Raw genomic sequence first — 27,786 nt, 5'->3', positions numbered from 1 at the left:
AAAAGTTCTTGTTTTCCTTATTCAAGACATAAAACTTAATCTTCAAATTTAATCTATGAACAAAAAAAAAATGATAACAATTTGATAACAAAAAATTCTAAAATCTAAATTTTATAAATCATTACATATTCAAATGTTATTTAACATGACATTTCTACCTACAAATTTATATTTAAATAAAAATATATCAAATAGTATCTTTAGCACTTATAATCATTTGAAATTCTTCATCTTCTTTATGAAATACAAATTTATTTTATTTCCTTCCTCAATAAATTTCAAACTTAATCTTCAAATTCGATTTATCAAAATACATCCCACATGTTTTTCAATATGGTAATTGAAGCTATTTAATTTTCATATTACATTGGTATCTCTTTTTGTATATTTGAATAATGAGAGTATAAGGGTAATTGGTAGGATTTTCTTATTCTAGAAAAATGTTAGGTATTTCATTAAATAATAAATTGTAATATATAAATATGTATGAGATGCATGTGATTCTTTCTCACCAATTGGTTACCTTTATCGGTTTGATAAGTTTTTATTTTTATTTTTTTAATGACATGCACTTTACACATGACATCTTATTAGTGGGGTCAAATGTGGGTAGGTACCGCAAGATAAAAAATAAAAAATAAAATAAAATAAAAAGATAAAAATGGCAAGCTAGAGTGTCTTAGTTGATCACTCATGATGTCCCTTCAACATGACCAACAGAGTCTCATCTCCATCTTTTGGGAATGAAGGATGTCATACTTTCTGTAGCATAACTAATCCTTTTTAGTCTTTATTTTAATCTTCCAACTATTTTAAATACATTTAACAATGTTTTCATTCAGTGAAAATAATTTTTCTTTTCTTTTTTTTTTTATAAAAAAAATATACGTTTTTCAAAAAACATTATAAGTGATTTTTTAATTTTTTAAAAGGATTTTCTAAATTTTATCAAATCATTTCTTCAAAAGTATTTTGTATACTAGAAGCATTTTTAGAAAGTACAATCAATCCAACTCTTCAAATAGACATTTCTAAGTTAGAACATAATCTCTTATTTGCCTTTTTTTTGAATAAAAAAGAAAAAAAGAAAATTTCCCTTTTCAGCAATTTGTTCTAAATTCTTCGGGAAGAGTAGTATGTTTTATATATATTCTCATTGTAATAAATTTTTCTTTGGTATTTTAACTACTCTACATGTTGATTTAATATTGTTTGTATATATATAGTGTGATTGTTTGTGGGTTATTTTGATGTTGTAATTATTTCTCAAAATATTTTTTTTAACATTTATTATTGTTAATGGATATAATTTGTATAAATTATATACTATAAAGATTGAGTTAAAATGTAAAAATAATTATTAAATTTGTGTATAAAATTTTTATATCGTTATTGCTTATTAGTGACATTTTGATTGAGACTGTTTTATTGTGTTGAGGTATGCTAATTGACATTTTATTGTGCTAATAGTATGATGTTGTTGTATTGCACACAATACATCCTGAGTTGCTTGAAAGTGAATATATAATTAAATGTGTGAAATAAAAAGTAGGTTATATTTAGTTTCCAGAAAGTATTTGAGAAAGAAAAAAAATATTAAGGAAAATGATTTTTTCATATTTGGTTTCACTATATAAAATTAAAAAAATCAAATATAATTAAAATTACTTTGAAATTTATATATTTTAAAATTATTTAATCTTGCTATAATATAAATAAATAAGTAAAATGAGTTTGAAGAAATATATAAAAATAATTTATTAAATTTAAACCTATTTTTTTATTTTTTCTTTTCTTCTATTTTTCTCTCTAATTTCTTTTTTTTCTTTTTTTACATTTTGAACCAATTACAACTAACTATTAGATTTCCAAAATATTTCATGATTCCCTACACCTTGAACCATGAACCCCTCACTCCATAGGATGTCTCTCGTTCTTCTTCACATGTTTGTCCACCAAATAGTATGTACAAACAAACCTTCATCTCATAACTTCTTCCTTTTATAACCTAAAATATTTAATAAGATATTTGCAATAACTTTTCTTATTTTATAAGTAAATCTAATATTACAATAATATATCAACTTAAAAAGTATTATGTACAATATTATCTACTACACTAATTAAAAATTTGGACACCTTCCAACAAAAACTAATTTAAATAAAAATTTACCACTACAAAGATGGTTTCGATTTGTCTTTCTAATAATAACTCTACACTTGGGTGCTCTTGTTTTGTAGAAGAGGATCTTTATGGGAGGATGAGTCAATGCCACTGGTTGTCATGTCTTCAATCTCTTCTTTGGCTTTCCCCCACATCACAGTATAAAACCCAAAAGCTATTATGGCAGCTCCAATTACACTGCAAAGCACATTTTAATTAAACCATGGCCTTTTCAGTTCAGATACCTTCATACTTCAATCACTGGTTCTCCAAAGACGGACCACGTGTTTAGTGAAGGGTTTCATGCTTATCAACCCCAATTCCATTATATATACACCCACCTAGAATTGAAGATAAAGAATTGTACCTGCCAAGATGGAGAACATCCCCGAGAAAAGTAACCCCCATGACAACTGCAATGACGATCGCGACTGGCTTAAACATGGCTACAAAGACAGGCCCCTTTTTGTGCAGAACCCATGCGTGTGCAGTACCACGAAATGCAAGCACCAGTACTGCCTAAGGATTAACAACATGTCAAGTTACTACAATTTACAGATCCCACGGAAGAGAATATCTATGTTGGAAAAAATAAAGGGGAATAAAGAACAACCGCATATGGATCCAAGTGAAGAAAATTTATGATGGCACAGACAAGTTAATTAAGCTTCTTCATATAGATATATATATATATGCTTACTGAGTATCCAACAGCTATCAACTCCACATCAGGCTTTAATCTCCAAGCACTTGGATCTCTTTCTGCAATCAGAGAGACAATGGAAGATTGCATGGTCACAAAGATGTGACAAATGAATGTTAACATCAGCTCTGCAGGGTAGTCTCTAATGATGGAGGTCTGAAAATGTAAATAGAAAAGGGTTAGGTTTTTCAGACATGGTAGGAATTCTTTAACAGGAGTTTTGAATGCTTTGGTAAGGTTTACCTGAACAACATAAAAGAGTGCAATCGAGACGGCAGAAATTGCAAGGAGAAACCCTCCAATGACCCAGTTTGATATCTGCGACCTAAGATTCTCATCCAGTATTTTAAAAGTGGATGATGCAAAAGCAATTTGGGGGCCTTTGTATATAGTCACAATGAGCGCCCCTATGATTGATACTATGGTACCAATACATTTGGCACGACAGCTTCCAGCTTTCAAGTCTAACTTTTCCATCCTAATAATCACCATCCATTTGATTCAAGATTAGTTATCAGCACAGGAGTATTACATATGTCAACTTAAAATTTTAAGTCGCATTAAGATTTTTCAGAAATTTGGGGAGACTGACTTGGGTTTTCTCTACTATGTTTTATTTTTTTTAATGCAACTAGATTAACATCATGATGATGGTCACAAAACTGAAATTAAAATCTTCTTACTAGATGAAGTTGATGTGTTAATTGAGACATGGAGGAAAAAGTCTAGCTCAAAATAAAAAATGTAAGCATCTTTGAAAGTTGAAAAATATATATGTTGCCATTTTTCAAACAAAAGTCCTTTCAAGTGGGCCTGTCTAGACACTGTAGTGGGAGTATGAGCTGGCGCGGTTGAATGCGTCAAAAGGAAAGTGACTCAGATTGAGTGAATCCCAAGGAAAGTGACCGCTGCAGCTGTTGATGAAAGAGGATGGACAAGTATATTTTTCCCCTTTTATTTTCTGAAAGTGTAGTAATCTAACTGGCTTGAAGTTAAAAATTCTGAATTATACTCAGAATTCGTGGAAGGATGAGCATCTTCACTCAGTCTTAAGAAAGAAATGTAAATTTATGGTGCAAACCCATATGATAAATTCTACCATTTGACCCAGAACTATTTATATACATACAAACACATACCTGGAAATGATGGCGAGTATGAAGGTAAAAGCAGGGACAAGATCAGTCATGGCTGAGGCTAAAGTAGGAGAGCTATATCTTATTCCAACAAACAAAAACATCTGTGTTGAACAACTTTGCACATATACACAATTAATTAGAACTTAAAAAAGACCACGAATTAATTGTTTGTATGATAAATTCAGAAAAAAGACCCAGTTGATAATTTGAAAGCTAAAATTACCTGATGAAGCCCAAAATAAAGATTCTACAAAGGATCGAAAGTGTGAGTGGAGGAGGGAATCTTCTTCTGTTTATGCATGAGAAAGTGTTGGTTGGAAAAGAGAAATCTAAATAAGAAAGAAGAAGACGAAGAAGAAGAAGAAAAGGAACCTGTGAAACAGAAGACAGCAAAACAGAAGGATAGGAACAGAAAGGGCGTTAGAGTAAACCACAAAGACGAAGTCACTCATTCCTCTCCTCATGGCTGCTTTGCTTAATGTGCTTAAGCCAACCTCCAAGCACTCTATTATCAACATGAGTGCCATAAGATCTGAACTCCACATCTCTCTTGTGTCTCTCTTCTGCTCTTAATCCATCCACTGTAGCATACATATATGGAATCTGCGTTCAAAGAGTAAAGGTATAGAGTGATTGGTATTGCTTTTTACAAAGGAATTGGCCGTAATTAAATTACTGGATTTTTATCAAGGTGTGTGGAGTAACTGAGAGAGAGAGTTGAAGCACCTCTAGTCTAAGTTCGAGGTGGATATTTTTTTGCAATGCACAGTGGTTCTAAGTCTTTTCGGTGGCCCTCAAATTAAGTTCCACGTCACTTGGTAAAAGATAGAGTTACAAGGCATCAAGCCAGCTTTCCTCCTTTGCCTTCACTATCTGGTGGGTTTCTGTTTTATTCCTTATCACTCTTTTGCGTTGGAGGGTTACACACGTTCCTCTCTCTGTAGCCCTCCTTTTTTCTTTGAACTTTTAAGGCAAAAATTTGGCATTTTGCCCAGTAGACGCTTATTCATGTGTTTCTCCTTGATCTCATTATTACTAATTCAAATTAATACTAAAATTTTCAGATCTTATGCTTTATTCTATGGAGGGTTGAAATATTATCTAGGAGCTTTCAAGATGGGGCGTGTCACCAAAATGGTGGAACATGTTGAGAAAGGAAAAATTTGTATATATGGAATCTGTATACACAATTGTTGTTTTAAAAAAGTACAAAGGAGCTCAATATATAACATATTTACGATCTTAATTTGCCTAGAAAAATGTCTAAGGAAAGTTGACTAATCTGATCCCTTCAGTTACGCCCAATTTGATCCCTTCAGTTATGCTTGTAACGGATTATACATCTCATGTCCACACTCCCCCTCAAGTTGGTGCATAGATGTTGTTGATGCCCAACTTATCAAGTGAGTTGTGAAAGAGTTTACTGCATACCGCCTTAGTGAGGATGTCTGCTAGTTGGTCTTGTGATTTGACAAGTGAGAATCGGATTATCTTAGCTTCTAAGTTCTGTTTGATAAAATGTCGGTTTACTTTCACATGCTTAGTTCGATCATGTTGGACTGGGTTATGAGCAATATCAATGGCTGCCTTATTATCACAAAACAAGTTCATCTCGCGACTAGGAGGAAAGCCAATTTCTGTCAACAATCTTCTCAACCAAAGTAACTCACACAACCCCTTAGCCATTCCTCGAAACTTCACCTTTGCACTAGATAGTGCTACTACTTTCTGTTTTTTACTTCTCCATGTTACCAGGTTTCCTCCAACAAATGTGAAGTAGTCTGATGTGGATTTCTTATCGGAGATATTTCCTGCCCAATCAACGTCGGCGTACCCCGTAATTTTCAAGGGCCCATTCTTTGAGAACATAATTCCCTTCCATGAGGTTCCCTTAAGGTATCTCAAAATTTGAGTCACTGCATTCATATGATCTTCACTAGGGCAATGCATGAATTGACTCACTACACTAACCACATAGATAATATCAGGCCAGGTATGTGAAAGATAAATTAGTTTTCCAACCAATCTCTGATATCTACCTTTATCAGCGAGACACTAGTCAGGGTATTCTCCAAGCCTGTGATTTTGTTGTATTGGAACATCTGCCAGTTTACAATCTAGCAATCCAACTTCTGATAATAGATCAAGAGTATACTTTCGTTGGGAAAGAAATATACCTCGTTTAGATTGAGCCACCACAATTCCTAGAAAGTATTTCAACCCACCCAAACTCTTCATTTCAAACTCTACTGCCTACTGTTTTTAAAGTTTTACAACTTCCTCAGTATCATTTCTTGTGATGATCATATCATCTACATACACTATTAGTGTTGTTATCTTACCTTGTCGACGCTTTAGAAATAGTGCATGATCATAATTGCTCTATTGAAACCCATACTTTCTCAGTGTTAGGCTGAGACGTCCAAACCAAGCTCGTTGAGACTATTTCAAGCTGTACAGGGTGAGTTGCAATTTACACACCGTCTTGCCAGACGTTTCAATGTACCTAGGAGAGGAATATCCATATAAATTTCTTCCTCGAGGTCGCCGTGGAGGAACGCATTCTTTACATCAAATTGGAGTAACGGCCAATCAAGGTTCACTGCAAGGGATAGAAGGACTCTTACAGTGTTCAACTTGGCTACAGGTGAGAAGGTCTCCATATAGTCAACTTCGTAAGTCTACATATATCCTTTCGCTACAAGTCTCACTTTGTAGCGCTCAATCAACCCATCCGCCTTGTATTTGATGGAGAATACCCATTTGCACCCCATTGTCTTGTGGCCTTCTAGTAAAGAGACAAGAATCCATGTCTTGTTTTTTAACAATGCTTCCATTTCTTCCTTCATCTCTTGGACCCACTTAGGGTCTTGTAGAGCCTCCTCTACTCATGTAGGAATGTGATGCACCAATAATGCATTAGAAAAGCTCTTTAAGGATTCTGAAAGCTTCTTTGTTGAGACGTAATTGGCAATCGGGTACTTTGATTTGTGTGTCTCAATATCTGGAGAGTAGCATTCTGGTGGTTTGCCATGATTGTGCCTTGGAGGTAACTGATAACTATCAGTTAAATGCTTTGTGACAAGAGGACAACTTACCTTAGGAATCTCTTTAGGAATATTCTCAAAAGTTGGGTCATGAGGTACTGTAGAATGAGGGGGTGTCTCAACGATTGGAGTCGGTGTCTTAGTAGTCAGCATTGGTGGCTCTGTAGTTTGTTCCATACCCATGGTAGTCGGTGGCTCTGTAGTCTGTTCCATACTGATTCGACTCATGGTAGCTTAGCTTTAAAGGCGTATCAACAAAATTTATACCTTGAATACTATTACTAAAGTAGCCAAGCTACTATAGCATAGTGGTTCTAGGATCGTTCACTGGGAAGGGTTTTCGCAAACACTAGTGATATTCAAATTAGGAAAATAGGTGATTTTCTTATGGATGTTAGCTTTAAAAGAAGATGTAAATGTTTTAAAAAGATTTAAACTAATCTAAGCTAACATTAAAGACTAAAATGAAAAGGGTGTAAAAACAAGTTCCTCAAAGATAGGATAGCTATGCTCTGGCTCTTATGCAAATTGGAAATCTCAGGATAGGCTCCTCGCGTTGGGGTTGCAACTATGGTGATGCTTGCTTCCCGAACCGGTATGGATTTAGCAAATCAAGTTTTAATCCTTTAAAATGGCAAAACAGATGGTAGTGAATTTCATCAATGGTTATTCACCTTAGACTTCCTTTGAATGGCTCGTAAGAGATAACTAATGGTCTAAAGCCAAAAGCTTACCAAATATTGGCAACTCAAAGTCATTCCAAGTGATAAACTCACCTTTCAATGGCCATTGAAATTGGTTCTAACGGATTAATACAAAACTTGGAATTGAAAACCTCACCTTCCAATAGCTCGTAGGAGATAACTAATGGATAGAAATCCAAAAGCTTATCAAGTATTGGCCGTTGGAAGTTGTCCAAAGGAAATAAAAACCAAACTTTGCATTAATGAACCATTAATGAAAAACGACTACCTTACCTTCCGGGTGCGAGAAATTTCCATGGGATTGCATCCAAGCCATCACATAACATCCATACTTTGAGAAACTAAAAGTTTTAGCCAATCATCCTATGAGGAAAAGCCCTCAGAGGCTGTTTGGCTACTAAGAAAATAGAAATGGGGAAGAACAGAAGAAGAGAGAAAAACAGAGCAAGGCTCTGTATATTCTATATATTGATCGATATATATTACAATGGATGCAAGGGAATATATATAGAGAAGTTTTTCCAACCTTCCTAGCTAAGAAATTACATGAGTGGTGGATTACAAGGAGAAGAATGGAAATTTATACAAAAATATCTAAAAGAAAAGATCTTGTGTGGAGTCGGCAGAAACAGGGGAAAATTCGCACGTTGGAGCTCCAATTTCGCACCTTGATTTGAGGTGTGCGAAATTCTCGCACAGTGGACTGAGGAATTCGCACCTTGCACAGTGGTGTGCGAAATTGTCCCTCAGCTTGATGCAGTTGTCTTCCGAAGGCCATATCTTTCTCATTTCAGCTCCAAATCGTACATGGTTTGAAGCGTTGGATTCTTGACTTCCTGAGCTTTGAAATGGTATATAGAATGTAGAAAATGGACTTCGGGAAGTGCTCCAAAAGTGCCAAATAAGACTACAGCTGCTGTCCTCTGTTTTCCTCCTCTCCATTGTTCCTTCCTTGCATACTTTGAACGACTTTGGCAAAGGGCTATGGAGCTCCAAAGCTTGGTTCTTCATGAATTTGAGCTTCCAAAAGCTTTGCCATAACTTGTCCAAGTAGCTCCTCCATCATTTGGCATGCTTGAATTGATTCACAAGCTGATAAAAACATGTAAACTTGCCACAAAATGGTTAAAACCAATTACTAAGGACCTTAATGAATTAATTGGGTTAAATGAATATGATTACTACTCAAAGGTGCTTAAAACCATTATAATTAGGTCTACAAAATAGCACTTTTTGGTAGTAATCACACCCCCCAACCGACTCATTGCTAGTCCCTTAGCAATGGAGGAGATAAAAACTAAGTAAACTATAATAATATACATAAAAGGGATCATGCAAATCACTCCAAAAAATGATATGAGTGGCATGATTGATCAAACTCTCACATGGCACATGAAAGAAATAAAACTCAAACTTCAATAGGAGCTATCAAATAATTTTGTCTAGTCACAATTCATAAAGAGTAGGCATTATGCAAATTTAAGCTTCAAAATAATTTCCACTCCCAAAGGTCCAATCCTTACTCTTCCACCAAAATCTATGTGTTATTTATTAGTTTCCGGATATAGTATGTCAAACTAATCTCTCCCCTCAACCTAGTTCTTTTCAAAGCTTAGCAAACTAATCAACCTCCAATAGGCTAAGAACGCACCTCTTTTCTTTCACAATTTTTTTCATGTAGGAGTGCAAAGCTTAAAGGCATTCTTTTCTAAATTGTCCATGTAACAGGGGTCCATCGATGACTCCCAACCAATCAAGGTTTAGGGCATCAAGCTTTAAGGATTTTTCAACCACTAACTCCTCGGATTTCACCCCGGACTTTTGAGAATGAATTTTAATACCCAAGCACCTACAATATGTTAAACTCCACCTATTCACCCTTGTAACGAGCATTGAGGTCGGTGACTCCCAACCAATGAAGGCTTAGGGCACCAGGTTTTAAAGATTTTCACCATATACCCCTCAGACCTTGCTCGGGTTTCAAGGCAAGTAAAATATTTTTCTTTTTCTTTCTTTTTCCAAAGGCTCATTGGCCTTTTATAAGGTGTCTCAACACTATTAAAATGAGGTCAAAGGTACCAAGTCTAAATTTTCTTAAGTCAAGGGGGAAAATAGTTTTTCATCTTATAAACGGAACCTAGTGTGCACGGTGTGTGATAAGCTTAAAGTGGAAGAAATAAGGTTGAAATCAATAGGAGTTCAATAATTCATCAACTTTAATAAACATAATACAAACTCTAAGTTTCAAGTAAAAAGACAAAAATTTAATTTCTCCCATTTCATTTTGACATTTTTTCCTTAATAACCATGGAGAGTATTCAAAAAAAACTTTTAAAAAATTTTAAAAATTAAGCAAAAAGCAACTAAATTACCAAAATAACTTAGCATTAATAACAAAAACTTCCTTCCTCAACTCTCCCCCCAACCAAGCTGAACATTGTCCTCAATGTTTCAAAAACAATTGAAAAATAGGGAGGAAGTGGTACCTCCTGAGTGACATGGAGTCTGAGTCATGTAGGAGAAACCACATGTTTCAAAGAAAACATAAGAGTTAGTGAGTAGAGGAAATAGAAAAATGCCAAGTTTAAACAAAAATGATGTCTATATATGATGTATCATCAGTAATACATCCAATCCCAGAATATAAGACATCAAAACATGGAATTATCTATATTAATATAATAAGTAAATACAAAAATTAAAGAGATGAGCAAGTAGTGGTAGGGTCCTGTGGAGATAATGGCTCTGTGGTGGCCTTCTGAGTGGGTTGGATCAGGACATTGACCTCTGCTCTGGTAGTCTCCTTAGGTGGCATACTCTCCTCTGCTGGAGCTCTCAGTTGGAGCTATGGGCTTTGATGGTTTTAGGAGGTTTAAAAATGGAGTGAGAGGCTTGGTGTGTGTGATCTCAGTGAGAGGGCTCTCTTCTTTAGATGTATGGTTGTGAGGCTCTATTGGCATTTTTACAATTTCCCTTGGCTTTGAAAAGTGTTTTTGCACATTATTTTGTAGCTTGGAGGCCATGTCATAGCTTGGAGGCCATGTCTTGCAGTCAAAGGGAAAAGAAAAAACATTTTTGCAGACCATGGAAAAATAGAAACATTTTAGCAGCCCATTTTTGAAGCTTGGAAATCATTTTGTAGCCATTTTGAAGGTTGGAAAATCATTTTGCAATCAAAATGGGAATTTCGCAACCCATTCTTGAAGCTTGGAGCATTTTCGCACTTAAAAAAAATTTTCGCACCCTGCACCATCTGTCTTAAAACGGCCATAACTTCTTCGTTTCAAATCCAAATCATGCACCGTTTGAAGAACTGGATTCCTGACTTCCCAAGCTTCAAAATGATATATGGTATGCATATTTTGAGCTCCAGGAAGCACTCCAAAAACGTATCTAACAGTAGCAAAATTTGGTGCGGCTGCAACATTTCGTTCAGCTTTGCATAGTCGTCTTCAAACGGCCATAACTTCTTTGTTTCAAATCCAAATCATGCACCGTTTGAAGCTATGGATTCCTGACTTCCTAAGCTTTAAAATGATATATCATATGCATAATTTGAGCTCCAGAAAGTGCTCCAAAAACGTGTCCAACAGTAGCAAAATTTTCGCACCTTAAAATGAGAATTTCGCACCTTGAATTGCATCGTGCGAAATTTCCATACTTTGGACTGAGGAATTCGCACCTTGTTTCGCACGGTGCGAAAATGGGCTTGAGGTGTACGAAATGGCACTCGTGTACCAGGAGAGTCTTTCGCACGGTGCGAAAATTTTTCGCACCTTGGATTGAGGTGTGCGAAATTGATGCACCTTGAACTGAGATTTTCGCACCTTGGAATGAATTTCGCACCTTGAATAGTGGTGTGCGAAATTTTCGCACCTTGTTTCGCACGGTGCGAAAATGGGCTTGAGGTGTGCGAAATGGCACTCGTGTGCCAGGAGGTGTTTCGCACGGTGCGAAAATTTTCGCACCTTGAATTGAGGTGTGCGAAATTCCCGCTCAGCTCAGTCCAGTTTTCTTGCAATGACCATAACTTTTTCGTTTTAACTCGGATTTGGACACCGTTTGAAGCGTTGGACTCCTGACTTCTCGAGCTTCGAAACGGTATATAGTATGTATAAAATGAACTCGAGGAAGTGCTCCAAATATGTCCCGAAAGTGGCAATAGAACCAATGGCCAGAATTCTCTCTTCTCTTCCTTTTCTTTCATCATTTTTGCATTTCCTCCTACAATGATCATCCAAAAACTTATGTTAAGTCAAAACTAATTAAAATTAAAGCATTGAAATCAAAATTAAAGCAAGTAATAAAGCAAAAAGATATGGACTAGCTAGTCTTTAGAAAGACTAAGTCCATCAAAAAAATGTTGTCCTGTTTCAGCTTGCCCGGATCCCATATGAAGTTAGCATCCTTCATTAGAGATTTGCATTGTATGATGGCAATGGAAACAATTCCCTTTCTCTTTCCTTTAATTTCCTCCCTCTTCTTTTTCTCTGTTTCATTCTCTGTTTCATGCTCTTGTTTGGATGTGGCCAAATCAACCTCTTTACCACTTAAAGTGATAACCGTTTTAACTTCCTTCACCATTGAAGATTCTCTCTTTTTAGCCTCCACTTCATGGATGCTCTTGGAATTTTGATAAGGTTGAGAAGGCAAGTTTCCTTTTTCTTGCACTGTGTTGAGGTTGGCAAACCTTGAGATTGAATCTTGGAGATTATCTATCTTCTGAGATAGATCATTTTGCACTTCATCCATCCTTTTGTTCAATGAACTCTCTACACTGTCAATTCTTTGACTGAGATGAGCATTGATGGATTTTTGAGCTAAAACAAAGTCTCCCACGACCTTGCTAAGATTCACCATAGCTTGTTCAAGGTTCGAGGCTTGCTGAGGTGCTTGAGTAGGTTGCTTGTACTGAGGCGGCTGTGGTTTCCAAGAGAAATTTGGATGGTCCCTCCAATTGGAATTGTAGGTGTTGCAATCACCAAACATTTCCCTCACCACTGGAATGATAGGACACTCTTCCACCAAGTGCTCATAACTCATGAAGTTCATGGCTTCCTCTATTATCTCGTATTCAATATGGCATGCACAACTAGCAATTTGTGAAAAAGCAGAGAAAACAAAAGAAAAACAATTCTAAAAAAAAAAATTAAGACTAACTAAAACTAGCTGAAAGGTAAACTAAAACATAAATAAAGAAAAAGAACAATTAAAAAGAGTTAGTAAAAGAAAAGAAAAATCACCAAACTTGTGATGAAGATCACAAGTTACCCTTAATGGTTGCTTCACTGTGCTTGTGGCACCTTCCCCGGCAACGGCGCCATTTGATTCGACTCATGGTAGCTTAGCTTTAAAGGCGTATCAACAAAATTTATACCTTGAATACTATTACTAAAGTAGCCAAGCTACTATAGCATAGTGGTTCTAGGATCGTTCACTGGGAAGGGTTTTCGCAAACACTAGTGATATTCAAATTAGGAAAATAGGTGATTTTCTTATGGATGTTAGCTTTAAAAGAAGATGTAAATGTTTTAAAAAGATTTAAACTAATCTAAGCTAACATTAAAGACTAAAATGAAAAGGGTGTAAAAACAAGTTCCTCAAAGATAGGATAGCTATGCTCTGGCTCTTATGCAAATTGGAAATCTCAGGATAGGCTCCTCGCGTTGGGGTTGCAACTATGGTGATGCTTGCTTCCCGAACCGGTATGGATTTAGCAAATCAAGTTTTAATCCTTTAAAATGGCAAAACAGATGGTAGTGAATTTCATCAATGGTTATTCACCTTAGACTTCTTTTGAATGGCTCGTAAGAGATAACTAATGGTCTAAAGCCAAAAGCTTACCAAATATTGGCAACTCAAAGTCATTCCAAGTGATAAACTCACCTTTCAATGGCCATTGAAATTGGTTCTAACGGATTAATACAAAACTTGGAATTGAAAACCTCACCTTCCAATAGCTCGTAGGAGATAACTAATGGATAGAAATCCAAAAGCTTATCAAGTATTGGCCGTTGGAAGTTGTCCAAAGGAAATAAAAACCAAACTTTGCATTAATGAACCATTAATGAAAAACGACTACCTTACCTTCCGGGTGCGAGAAATTTCCATGGGATTGCATCCAAGCCATCACATAACATCCATACTTTGAGAAACTAAAAGTTTTAGCCAATCATCCTATGAGGAAAAGCCCTCAGAGGCTGTTTGGCTACTAAGAAAATAGAAATGGGGAAGAACAGAAGAAGAGAGAAAAACAGAGCAAGACTCTGTATATTCTATATATTGATCGATATATATTACAATGGATGCAAGGGAATATATATAGAGAAGTTTTTCCAACCTTCCTAGCTAAGAAATTACATGAGTGGTGGATTACAAGGAGAAGAATGGAAATTTATACAAAAATATCTAAAAGAAAAGATCTTGTGTGGAGTCGGCAGAAACAGGGGAAAATTCGCACGTTGGAGCTCCAATTTCGCACCTTGATTTGAGGTGTGCGAAATTCTCGCACAGTGGACTGAGGAATTCGCACCTTGCACAGTGGTGTGCGAAATTGTCCCTCAACTTGATGCAGTTGTCTTCCGAAGGCCATATCTTTCTCATTTCAGCTCCAAATCGTACATGGTTTGAAGCGTTGGATTCTTGACTTCCTGAGCTTTGAAATGGTATATAGAATGTAGAAAATGGACTTCGGGAAGTGCTCCAAAAGTGCCAAATAAGACTGCAGCTGCTGTCCTCTGTTTTCCTCCTCTCCATTGTTCCTTCCTTGCATACTTTGAACGACTTTGGCAAAGGGCTATGGAGCTCCAAAGCTTGGTTCTTCATGAATTTGAGCTTCCAAAAGCTTTGCCATAACTTGTCCAAGTAGCTCCTCCATCATTTGGCATGCTTGAATTGATTCACAAGCTGATAAAAACATGTAAACTTGCCACAAAATGGTTAAAACCAATTACTAAGGACCTTAATGAATTAATTGGGTTAAATGAATATGATTACTACTCAAAGGTGCTTAAAACCATTATAATTAGGTCTACAAAATAGCACTTTTTGGTAGTAATCACATACCCATGGTAGTTGGTAGCTCTGTAGTCAGTGGGATGTCTGGGATGTCCTTGAACCAATTCAATTCTTCATCGTGTGTCTTCCCTTGAAGAAAAGAATTGGATGGATGATAGAACATCTCGAACTCGAGGAAGGTTACATCCATAGTAACATAGAGCCGCCTGTTTGTTGGATCATAGCATCGGTAACCTTTCTAATTGGTGGCATAGCCTAGAAAGAGACAACGATGAGCACAAGGGTCAAGTTTGGTGCGTTGGTTGTGGTGAAGATGAACGTAGACAATGCATCCAAAGGTTCGGGGAGGAAGTGTCATAGACAAAAGTATTAATATACTCACGGCTAAGGCCTGTAGAGGTGTTTTGAAACCCAGAATCCGGGATGGCATTCTATTAATGAGATGCACGGCAGTTGTAATTGCATCAGGCCAGTGAGAACTAGGTACATGTGCACCTAATAGAAGGGCACGTGTGGTCTCGAGAATATGGTGATTCTTACATTCTGCTACATCGTTTTGCTCTGGAGTATGAGGACACGAGGTTTGATGTATCAACCCATGCTAGTGGAAGTACTCCTAGAATTGTCGATTCATGTATTCACCACCATTATCAGAGCGAAGGACTCTAAGTTTGGTAGAAAATTGGGTTTGAATCATTGTGTGAAAATAGCATAAAACAGTAAAAACCTCATCTTTGTTTTTTAGTAGGTAAAGTCACGTCATTTGAGTGCAATCATCAACAAAGAGAACAAACCAGCGATAACCCGATAGAGTAGATTTTGGGGATGGTCCCCACACATCATAGTGAATTAAGCTAAAAGGTACATCACTCTTATTGTTATGTAAAGAATAAATTGTTCTATGACTTTTGGCCAAACTACAGGTTTCACATTGAAAATCTGAGATGGAGAAATCATAAAATAAACTAGGTAGTAAATGCTTCAAATATCCAAATGACAGATGGTCGAGCCGTCGATGCCAAAGCCAGATCTATTATATTCTGGAATTACCCGACTGTCCCACATGATGTGCTTGTCCCATTTTGAAGTCATCCATATAGTAAAGTCCCCCATTCTTAGTACCACGCCCAATAATTTCCTTTGTGAGAATATCCTGGATAAGGCAAAAATCAGGGCACATCAGTGTTGTACAATTTAAGTCCTTAGTAAGTTGGCTGACAAAAAGCAGTTTATGAGATATGGATGGCACAAATAATGTATTGGAGAGTGACAGGGTTGGTGATAGCATCACAGTTCCAACCCCTTGTACCGATGAAATAATGTCATTAGCATTCGCAATGCTAGTCCGCCTAGGAGCGGTATGCTGACAAAAGTCCTATGCATCAAATGTCATATGATCCGTGGCTCCGGAATCCAGGATCCACAAGTTGCATTCACTGCTTCTAGTAAATCTAAAGATGTTATACCTAGCGTGTTGCTAGTAGAGTCAGTAGGAATTAGAGACAATTGGGGTTCTGCTACTGCTACTGCCGTTTTACCAGTACCAGGCTCAATATTGGTGCCATTACGTTTCTTTTTAGCCTGGAGCTCGTGCCACTAGTCTGGGTATCCATGGAGCTTAAAGCAAGTGTCCCATGTGTGTTTGGAATTTCCACAATGGGAGCACTTTAAGTCTTCTATCAGTTGCTTTGAATTTGGACTAGTGGGATTAGATTTATTGAGTACTAGAACTCTGTCTTTGCCAAATGGGTTGGGGCCCGTTTTCAACCCCTTGGAAGCCAGCCTAATTCTCATCCCTTCATCAGAACCATTCCCCAACACTGTCTGTCGCACCATTTCCCACCAGATGAACGCTTAGGCTTTGCTCAATCGTCGAAAATGGCTGCATCCGTAGCACGGTGCTCCTGACTTGGTCGAGTCGATCATCAAGGCCATCAATGAACACATAGACCTTATCTTCCTAGAGAATTGTGGTGTACCGTTGCACATCCTTAGGGCACTCCATGGGGTTTGGTTGCCAAAAATCTATTTTCTTTCACAAGCCTTGCAGCTCGTTATAAAATTTATCCAAAGATCCACCATTTTTTTGTAGCCTACTCACCTGTCGCCGGAGCTCATACACCTGAGCAATGTCACTCCCATCGAAGAAAGTGACAGCAATGGCATCCCAAACCTCTTTCGTAGTGGGATACCAGATGAACGTGCTAACAAGGGATGAATCCATGGTGTTGATGAGCCAACCTTTGACGACGGTGTTTTCGGTTCTCCATCGTCGGAATAATGGATTAGTCGGATCAGGTTGGGGTAAATCACCGTTAATGTACCCTAATTTGTCTCTCCAGGAGATAAACATCTCCACAACTTGGGACCATAGTGCATAATTCGATCCATCGAGTTTTATGCCGATCGGGACAGTATCCACCGTTGCGTTTGGGGTCGAGGCCTTGTTCATCACCTCGGCCATCTTCATGGTGAGTTCTGATAAAATAGAGGTTGTTGTTAGTGGAGACCTTCTTGTCTAAGAGTCTGATTCAGACATTTTTCTGGGTCGTTGTTAGGTTGTTGAGGTTAGGTAGAATCAAGAAGTTGATACCAAAGAGCAAAAACAAACCTGCTCTGATACCATGTTGAAGAGAAAAGAAAATTTTGTATATATGGAATCTGTATACACAATTGTTGTTTTAAAAAAGTACAAAGGAGCTCAATATATAACACATTTATGATCTTAATTTGCCTAGAAAAATGTCTAAGGAAAGTTGACTAATTTGATCCCTTCAATTATGCCCAATCTGATCCCTTCAGTTATGCCTATAACGGATATACAACTCATGTCCACAGAACATTACACCTTAATTGAATGATGTAATTTTTTTTATGCAATTTGCATCTGGTCAATATGCTTGTTCAACATGCAAATTTCTTGGGTGAAGTTTGAGTTGAGTTGTTCTTGATTTCTTGGTGTGTATATATTTATAGATATATTGCTTCACAGACTTTACATGCATGTGTGAGGATCTCGATCCTTTCAAGGCTCACACTTTCTTTCTTTCTTTCACATATGTCTATCAAGGTAGGTTTCCTTTGACCCTAACAGAAGACTCTTTGAAGGGCTTTTCTTGATCTTTTGTGACTATGTCAAGAAGATGATATCTTGGACAAGAATAGAATTTGGGAAAAGTGTATATGTTTTCATATGATGGTACCAAAATATTAGAAAAATGATAACCTATTTTTTCATATTTCAAAGTTCGTAATGTAATTCCAAAATATTAGGTGTTTTATGCACTTTTAATTAACTTGTGTTTTCAGTTGCCATTTTACTCTTCATCTTGTCAATTAAACCTTCCACACGCATTTGTCTTTGCCAAGTAGCTAGATATTTGCCACATGACTTAATAATAATAATAATAATAATAATAATAAAAAGAATCACTTACAAAAACCTACAAACCTTATATTTGCTACTTTTTCCTCCTTATTTTCTTTCTCTCCCCAAATTTTTTCTATCTTTTTTTCGTTAGAGTGAAACACCCCAAATAAAGTTTCTCTATTTAATTTTACTAATTGGTAAGAAATATTTAGGATTCCTATTTTTCTCGAAGCCACAAGCTCTACAAAGGACCAAACCAAGAAAACCAGTCCCTTTCTACTACCATGTCCATCCCTCAAGCTTTTTCCTTCACTCCAAAGCAATGCCAACAAATTTTAACCTTAATTGGTTCACAACCAAGTTCAAACTTTGTTGGTAACACCCTTCCATAAAGTAATCTATTATAGGTATTGCTATGTCATCTCCTCTCCACACTCCATTTTTTGGATTGTTGATTTCAGTGCAACTAAACACATAGTGTCTTCTCCTTCATTACTTTCTCATATCACCTCACATTGCTCTAAAAACGTTCAACTACCAAATGGTTCAAAATCATCCATAACTCACATTGGAATCGTTCATTTGACTTCCAATATTGTTTAAAAAAAATGTGTTGTGTGTGCCAAGTTTTAATGTCAACTTGATATTTGTTGCAAAAATTATCCGAGATGTTAATTATGTGGTTGTTTTTTACGCTGATTCTTATCTTATACAAGATTGGTCCTTAAAGAAGACAATTAGAGTGGGTAGATTAGATGATGGTTTGTTTGTTGTGAAGCCATTCCTTGATACAAACAAATGTTCTCAAGTCACATTTTCTTCAAATCCTACCTTGTGGCATCAACATTTAGGACACCCTAGTTTTAGTCATATCAAATTATTTTCCAAATATATTTTTGGTATGAATCCTTTTGTTAAAACTTGAATGTGTAAAGTCCATCTTCTTGCTAAACAAGCATGTTTTACTTTCCTTTGAGTAATAAAAAATCTATTCCTCCTTTTGATTTGATTCATTGCGATATTTTAGGAAAAATACTATGCAACTTCTTCTAGTAGGCCCATATTTTCTTACTATTATGGATAATTATACAAGGAGTACTTGGAAACTAGCCTACTTTACAATCATTTCATGCTTATGTTGAAACTCAATTTTGTAGGAAAATTAAAATTGTTCGTTCCAATAATGAGTTCGAATTTGACATGAAAGAGTTTTATCAAAATAAGGGAATTATGCATGAAACAACTTGCACTAACAACCCTCAACAAAATGGAGTCGTGGAGAGCAAATATGGTCTAAATATTGCTAGAGCCTTGCATTTTCAAGCTAACCTCCCAATTCATTTTTGGAGTGAGCGTGTTTTGACTATCAAATACATGATAATAGAACTCCTACCCCTCTCCTTTCAAGAAAAACACCTTATGAGTTGCTTTTTGGATCCATTCCTCTTATAATCATTTGAGAGTGTTTGGTTATGTGTGTTTGTCAACCAATACTAGTGCTGCAAAAACCAAGTTTGATACAAAAATCTCTTATTGTGTTTTAATTTGTTATCCATACAGTAAGAAATGGTATAAGTTATATGAGATGTTCAATATTATGCAGGTCATTACAAAATGACATACACCTAATTGTATAGATATTGTTTGCTCTAAGCCCAAATGAGTTTTCATGGTTTTAAAACACATTTACAAAGTTAAAAGAAGTGTATACATATATAACCCTAGTAACTTCCCCCCTATCCAATATGCAACATTACAAACACCTTGTCATGCAAACATAGCATCCCCGTTGTGTCTCACGGGATTATGAAGTCAAACAAACAAATACCCCTCACGGGGCCAAACAATCCCCCATATCAGAGTCGAGGATCAGCTCTAATATCATTCTATAAAGACTCGCATCCAATTGTGTAAATATTGTCTATTCTATGCTCAAAATGACCCTCATGGCTTTAAAACACCACTATAGGATTAAGAAGAGTCCATACCTATATAATGTCAAGAATTTTCCCTCTTATCCGATGTGGAATGTCACAACCAAGATCTTTTAAGGCAAATTTGGAATTCAAGTCATTAATTAAGCTATGCACCAAGGTTGAATCACTAGTATATTAGTAACAAGAATGTCATCAACATATATGAGCAACACAATCACTAGTATAAAGAAACATAAAGAATCTAACTTGGAGTTGTGAAAGCCTTGCTCTAATAAAAATCTACTTAACATAGTAAACCAAGCTCTTGGCCCTATTTAAGGCCATAGAGAGCTTTGTTTAATTGACAAACATAATGAGGATGGATGGAGCATTCAAATCCTTGTGATTGTGACATAAAAACAACTTCATCAAGATCACCATTAAGGAATGCATTATTCACATCCAACTGATGAATGAGCCAACCCTTGGACAATGCTAAGATTAGAATAATTTGAATAGTAAGAGACTTGACAATGGGGCTAAATGTCTCAACATAGTCAATTCCTTGAATTTGATGAAAACCCTTGGCCACAAGATGAGCTTTGTACCTCTTGATGTTACCATCAACTTTATATTTAAGCTTATAAACCTATTTACATCTAATTATATTGTGATTAGAAAGGGGTGGAACCAATGTCCAGGTATTGTGTTTTTGTAAAGCATCATACTCAACTTGCATAGCTTGAACCCAATTCTTAGTTACAACTTGTTTATAAGTGGAAGGCGAAAAAACAGAAAGATGAGTAGTTAGGAAAACTTTAGGTTTAGGAATACCATTCTTAGAGCGGGTGACCATTGGATGCGTATTGTGAAATATAGAATGGGAAATTGGAGATAGATTTGTTGGTTCTGAGCTAGATGGAGAAACTAATTCAGTTGGATGAGCTAAATCTGGAAGAAAAGGTGAACCAAAAGATAGATGCAAAGCAATAGAATTAGGACAGGGAATTGTTATGGAAGTTGGAACAGTAGATGAAATAGGAGGAGACAGTAAAGAAGAATGTGTAGGGATGGAAATATTGGGTGGAGGTGAACCAGATAAAGCAATAAGAGGATCAGAAAATGGAAAAACTTCATAAAAAAATAACGTGTCTGGAAATGTAAATTTTACCAAAAAGTCTATCCAAACACAAATAACCCTTATGTTTGGAGTTACAACCTAGGAAAACACACTTAACTAACCGAAACTGTAACTTGTGTTGATTATAGGGCCTAAGGAAAGGAAAATAGGAACAACCAGGACTTTCAAAAAAGAATAATTTGGTACAACATATAATGTTTGACGGGGAGAAACGTTAGAAATAGTTTGAAAAGCATAAGGTCAATATGAAAAAGGCATTTTAGAATGAGCCAGCAAGCTAAGTCCCATCTTAACTACATGTTTATTTTTTCTCTCAACTCTACTATTCTGTAATGGTGTATGAGAGCAGGAAACTCTGAGTAATACCATGATTGAGTAGGTGATTTGTAAAGGCCCTAATCTCTCGCCTCAAATTGTTTTTCAACCATAGCTTGAAAGTGTAGAAAGTGGGTGAAAGCTTCATCTTTAGTTTTCAATAAATAGAGCCAAGAGAAGTGAATATGATCATCAACAAACAATAAGAAATGGTGAGCACCATCTACAGATTCTACTGGAGAAGGACCCAAAGATCAATGTGCAGTAAAGAAAATGATTTTATTGCTCTAGAATTAGATACAACAAAGGGTAACCGATGACTCTTGGCCATTTGACAAGATTCACAAACTGAATTTGAGATAATAGGAGGCTCATTAAAGAGTTGTAAAACACGATTAACAGTGGGATCAGCAAGATGGCCCAAATGAGAATGCCAAAGACGGCAATTCTTTTTCCAAACAACGAAGGCAGATGGATTGATTGAAGTGTAAAACAGAGGACCTGAACTAGAGGCTGTAGAATCTGATGAGGAAACTTTGTAAAGACCTCGATCAAGCTGGCATTGAAGAAGGACCTGCTTCGACGATAGATCCTTGACAAAGAAAGAGTTAGCTTAAAATTTAACAAAAGCATTGTTATCATGACAAAGTTTATTAACGTTAAGAAGATTTGTTGAGATTTGTGGGACACTTAGGACTTTATTTAAAGTACTAGGACGAATCTTAGATGGAATGATAAATTGGGTAGTACTGGAAATATCTAGAGCTTTACCATTGCTAACTAAGACCTTGTCTGCTCCAGAAAATGGATTGGTGTTGTTCAAGCTGGTTAGATCATGAGTGATGTGATGAGTAGCACCTGAATCCATATACCAAGAATTGTCAGCTGTTATGTTTGGGGTTGCAAGAACAATCATCTGTGAGTTTCTTGGGGAGCTATAGTTGTTATCAAAGCGATGGCAGCAGTCTAATGCTTCATGTCCTAATTTCTTGCAAACCTAACATTGAGGCTTGCCTCAAGAGGTGTTGCTTTTGACTGGTGAGATGTCATGTTAGCATTTTGTGTGCTGGCATACTGCTGGAACTTCATATTAACCGGGTTTTCTCCAAAATGGCTTTGGCTTGATAAGGTGTTAGGTTGCTGATTTCCTTGACCATATGATTGATGAAAATGGCCATAGAAAGGTTGCTGGAATTTTCCTTTCTTTCTGTTACTACTATGATAGGTAGCAGTATTTACTTGAATCAAGTTGTTGTCATCAATGGAATTTTGTTGATCTAACCTACCTATTTTCATGGGTAAGTAACATAATGTGAACTTGTTCAAGACTAATGTCAGCAGGTCTTGTAGTCATAGTCACAACAAAGGAATTATATTCTGCACCTAATCTACCTAAAAGATACAAGATATGATCAGTGTCAGAAATTCTCACCAATAGCAGCAAGATTATCTATTATGCCTTGGATCGTTAAGATGTAATCCATCATTTTCATGCCTCCTTTCTTGGTTGTTTGAAGCATGAATCGAAGCTCCATTAATTGCAGTGGACATCCTTTCAAGAGAGTTCCAAACTGATTGTGCTGTGGTGATTCCAATAATTCGAGACATGATGGATTCAGTCAATGCTGAGTAAATCCAACCCATCAGCAACCTATTTTGTCTTTGCCAAAGAGTGTCCTCCAGATTCACCACCATAGATCTATGGAGATTCTTATCAAGTCTTATAGACCACTCGATATGATCACATTTAGCATCTGCTCTCTTCATAGCAGATAATCGTTTCGATTGAGTTTCACTGATAAGGTGTGATTCAGTCAAGGCAAGATCTAATTAGCAAATTGGGAAGGATTTGATTCAAGTGGATTTGAAGAAGTTGTGGAGGAAGGAGAAGTGTTTTCAACCAGTTTAGAGCTCTGATACCATGAGACATATAAGAGAAGAGGTGAGGATCTAATGCTCTGTTCATGAAAAACCTCAACAGAGCTTTTCCTTTAATTATATGATTCAAGAATACATGAGAAGATATTGGGAAGATAGTTACAGTGGTTCTAACAATCTAACAGAATCAACTAATCTAACGGCCTAACTGAGTTGATTATCATCTTACAACAGATGTGTAGGAAATAAAGCTGAGTGTGTAAGTTAGTTAGGGCTCAGATGTGATAAAGAATGTATGAGGATATACAGAAAACAAACAGAGAAACTTTCCGCAATATTCTTCTCTGTTAGTTTCGTCTCTCTTCTCCAGACGTCTCTTATAGGCACGTTGTTTGAACTGGCTCCGGCCGGGTGTTCTAGTTTAGCTTCTCCAGGCCCAGCTCAGACAAATTGATGTAGACATTCAACTGGGCCGAAGCTTATGAGAGTTTGATTGAAGGGAGAGGCTCTCCAGAAACAATTCTAGAAATTTTAGCATTGAGTTCAAGAGGAGCCACTTGGGGGTGTTGTAGTTTGTAGCATACCTGGCCCAAGTTTGTGAGCCTTGAGCCCATAGGATAGCGGACTCATAAACATAGAGAAAACGGAGAAATGCAAGTTTTTGCAGCCATGAGCAGAGAAGAAGGAACACATTGTGAACGCTAGTATATATGCTAGCTCATAAACATGCACAGAAAATGATGGTCTTTGTTTTAACAAGAACCTTATATGGGATTTCCATTGTTTTCTACTCATTTTCCTATCACCTACATTGTGTCTTGGTGGAATCTCCCTAGCTCCTACTCTATCCTTTCTGGCGGTGATATGACTGTATCAGAAACTTTTTTCATAGTAGGCAAAAGGTAAATGCTTTAATAATTAAATTCTGGAGAGGAAAAGGTGGAGGATCGATGTGGAAATATTTCATCAGAAAATTTATGCAACAAATCTTTCTGAAATGCTGACTTCTTGGCCCTATCTAATCTCTTTAGATTACAACAGGAGCGTGGAATTAATGAACTGTCTTCATCCTTCTGAGAAAGCAGCATAGATTACAACAAATTTTATTTTATTTTTTTGTGATTCTGATGCATGCACAAGAATTTTGTGGAATTTCCAACTCCCTTTACCCCAACATTGACAGGAGTATAGTGTATGTGATGGTATCGAGGGTAAGCACAATAGGGGTTGGTAAAAGTAAATATAAAAGGAAACTTTTGAAAGTGATTGAATACAGTGATATCTGTTCTGGCTAGTTTTTGGATGGTCATAATCTGGTTAATTTTCTCCTTTACATGGGAGATCAAGAAGGAAAGCAAGGAAGAGTATCAATGCTATTGACAGAGGTCTATATCCTAATCATTCTCCGTGTTGTTATTGTGCATTGAAGTATAGGCACAACATGAGGTGAATGTTACATCTAAATAATAAACGAATGACCCTACTTGCCTTCATGTTAGATGGTTGTAGAATTTGTTTTAATGTCTTACAAGTACGTAAAAGGCTTCCTGTGGAGCAAATCTACAGTAGTTAGAGCTATGTAGACATCAGATGCTGCTGCAGTAGAACAAAAGGGGCATTAATGCATGTGTCAGATAGCGGAAACCATCATATTTGAGAAAGGAATTTAATTGGAATTGTTGTTGACACATATATTGAAAGTTTGAAATTTGATATATATGTTCATGGGCATGAATTGCTTTATGGAAGTAAATCATGTTTGGCTTTAATGCACGTGTCAGTTTTAGGGGGCTTAGGGTTTGGACCATCATATCTTTTATCTGTTCAATGTGGTCCAAAGGTCTGAATGACTTTATGGAGTACCATTCTTTCGGGTATCAATTGGCAATTTCCTGCTAGTGGTGGCCTCAGATCAGCTTTACATGGGCAAGGTACAAGGACCAATCTGCATACTTGCCCTCCCCTTGATCTCTGGGGTTTCCTCTGAGATATCATTTAGCTAGTTTACACTTTACATAGCCTGGAAATGAAATTAAATTCAAAGCAGTCTGCAATAGGGAGGAAGAGATGATAATGAAAAGTCCTTGTGAGGGTATCCGAACATTGATCGAAAGATTAGAAGAGATGTAAGTGGCGCCTCTGAATTATTTGCATTACAAAAAGTAAAATTACAGACTTTGTGTATGTTGGTGTTGAGCAAGCAAATGGTGCTTAGCTGTCTTTGGCTTAATGTCTTGAGGAGCAGATTGGCCCCCCCTTGGCTAAGAAGCCAATTTTATTGGTGTCAGCCTTGATTTCCTCCACTTAGTTTGTTCAGGTAAAAATTCAACATCAGTCGGCATTAAAAGTTACCTTTTCACTTAACTTTTTCGTTGTGAAATCCATAAGCAAGTTTCCCTTACAGCTGGATCCTCATCAGCATAAGCAACTAAGGAGACACATAGTGTTACCAAATGATGCTAAGTTGATTCACATATTTTTTTTTTGAGCTTGACTCAAGCTGCTTAACATTGACATGCATGCTTATCTCCAGACAGCTGTAAACGTCATGCCATTTCCTCAATCCACTCATCTGCTGGAACTCATCAGTCATGGACCTTGGCACACACATGCTCACAATTTGTGTGGCCGATCTCATGGTGTTACATTATTGACATATCACTTGATCTTTATTTTTTATCTTTTCTAGGCTCTTTTAATTCATCAGGTCTGCCTCGAAAGTGTCAGAGCTAGTATCTAGATTATCTGGGATTAAGACCACCTTCCTGATCAGGTAAATTAGATTTTTGCTGATTTAAGCAGAGAATTTGATATTACATATACATGAAGGCAAGAAGGCAAGAAGGCAAGAAGGCAAGAAGGCAAGAGAGAGCACAAAAAATGAATTAAACTGCATCATTCTATTTTGTCGCAAGAATCAAATCCAGCAACTACTCTACCATTATTTTTAATATTGTCCCCAAGATGATTGGTTGTACTGGACAATAGCAGCATGTCCCGAGGCCCAGTTGTCCGTCCAATAGATGAAGAATGATGATCTGATAGGAACACTTCCACTATAATCTGATAAGAATGCTGCCTAGATTCCACAACAGTCATATCTCTAGCTACTTTTTTTCCAAGTTTAAAACTACTTTTACTTCGAACTTCCAGATGTTATTGTCTGATAAAAACAACCTCAACGAAGTATCAAGTCCAATGTTTAGTAACTGATCATGAAGTCATTCTAAACCTCATCCACCCACATTCAAAGTCAATGATATATCTTAATGTGACTAACTACTGAACTCCATCGCACAGGAGGCCACATGTTGCAGGGAAAATTCAAAGTTGAAACCGTTCTTTTTAAGTTAAACTATGATGACCTTAAACCCAGTGGAAAACGAGTAAACTTGAGATAATGAGGTGAATAATTGGCATGGGAAATGGGGAATGGCAGCCAGGGAACAAGAGTAGGGTTGCCGTTGGGTGGGTAACGGAAGGAAGGATGCCAAGTGGCAGAAGTCAATGTCAAACACGTGGAAGTCACATGTGATGAAAGAGGGAGAGTGTGGAGCGGGGATGCTACTGTCTGTCCACAAAAGGAGTCCTTAGAAGTACTGGTTGATCCACTCTTATTGACGTGGTTAGCTGACAGAGAAGACAGAGACCACTCAGTGCTTCCCATTGGCTCTAGTACCCAAGTACTTTACCCCACCCCTCTCTCTTAAACCATTAGAAAAGTGGCACCATTGTACTACTGGGCCCCCACAGGCCCTTACTTTGGGCCCATCCTAGCTGCACTACACTAGATTATTCCTCAGTCTTCACAACCATCGGATTTGAAGATTGCAAGTGTGGGGTCGTGAATTTGGGCCGTGGCCCATTAAAGAGGTGGGTCTGTAGCCATCCCTCCACCTTACTAGTTAAGCATGGTACTCATGGTACCATGTTCCACACGTAATTAAGGACATTGTAAGGGCCCAAATCACTGGGCCTGATTGAGAGAGAATCTAATCAAGCACCACCAGAGAAATGGGTGTGAACATGGGGGAGGGGGAATATACCCACTCCCAAACCAACTCCCCCCATATATTCAAATTTCCTTTCGAGTGTTGGAGAACAAAGAGCATCTCAACTACACTATGACCATGCTTCCATGTGCCATCCCTTCTGTAAAGTGACAGAAAGCTAATTGAAAAATTAAAAGGAGAAAAACATAGCACTGGTGCCATTTTATTGACATGAAATGACATATAGTTGGAGACATCCTAGAGTGAGGTTTTCAGACATACTATGGTTGGTAGTTAGGGAGAAGATGTAAGGTGCCTTTGATTTGTAATGCCCCTTTTGAGGTCTCCCAAACGGGGTCGCATCTCTCTCTCTCTCTCCCTCTCTTCCTCGTTGGAGCTG

At 37.0% G+C, this 27,786-nt stretch overlaps 1 protein-coding gene across 1 annotated transcript; it reads right to left on the bottom strand.

Annotated features, from left to right (window-relative positions):
• Window positions 1-2,028: 2,028 nt before the first annotated feature.
• On the bottom strand, window positions 2,029-4,822 carry LOC100244951 (WAT1-related protein At5g40240). Its single transcript, XM_019220426.2, has 8 exons — window positions 4,733-4,822; window positions 4,379-4,609; window positions 4,230-4,295; window positions 4,007-4,120; window positions 3,111-3,345; window positions 2,865-3,023; window positions 2,532-2,683; window positions 2,029-2,362 (listed from the first exon to the last, which is right to left on the bottom strand). The coding sequence occupies exons 2-8, from the start codon at window positions 4,549-4,551 to the stop codon at window positions 2,215-2,217; spliced, it is 1,047 nt and encodes a 348-aa protein (XP_019075971.1). The 5' UTR covers window positions 4,552-4,609; window positions 4,733-4,822; the 3' UTR covers window positions 2,029-2,214.
• Window positions 4,823-27,786: the final 22,964 nt, after the last annotated feature.

Source organism: Vitis vinifera, chromosome 1, assembly GCF_030704535.1.
Source record: "Vitis vinifera cultivar Pinot Noir 40024 chromosome 1, ASM3070453v1".
Taxonomy (NCBI): Eukaryota; Viridiplantae; Streptophyta; class Magnoliopsida; order Vitales; family Vitaceae; genus Vitis; species Vitis vinifera.
Note: the sequence above shows the minus strand (reverse complement) of the source record. Positions and strands in the feature narration are given on the sequence as shown.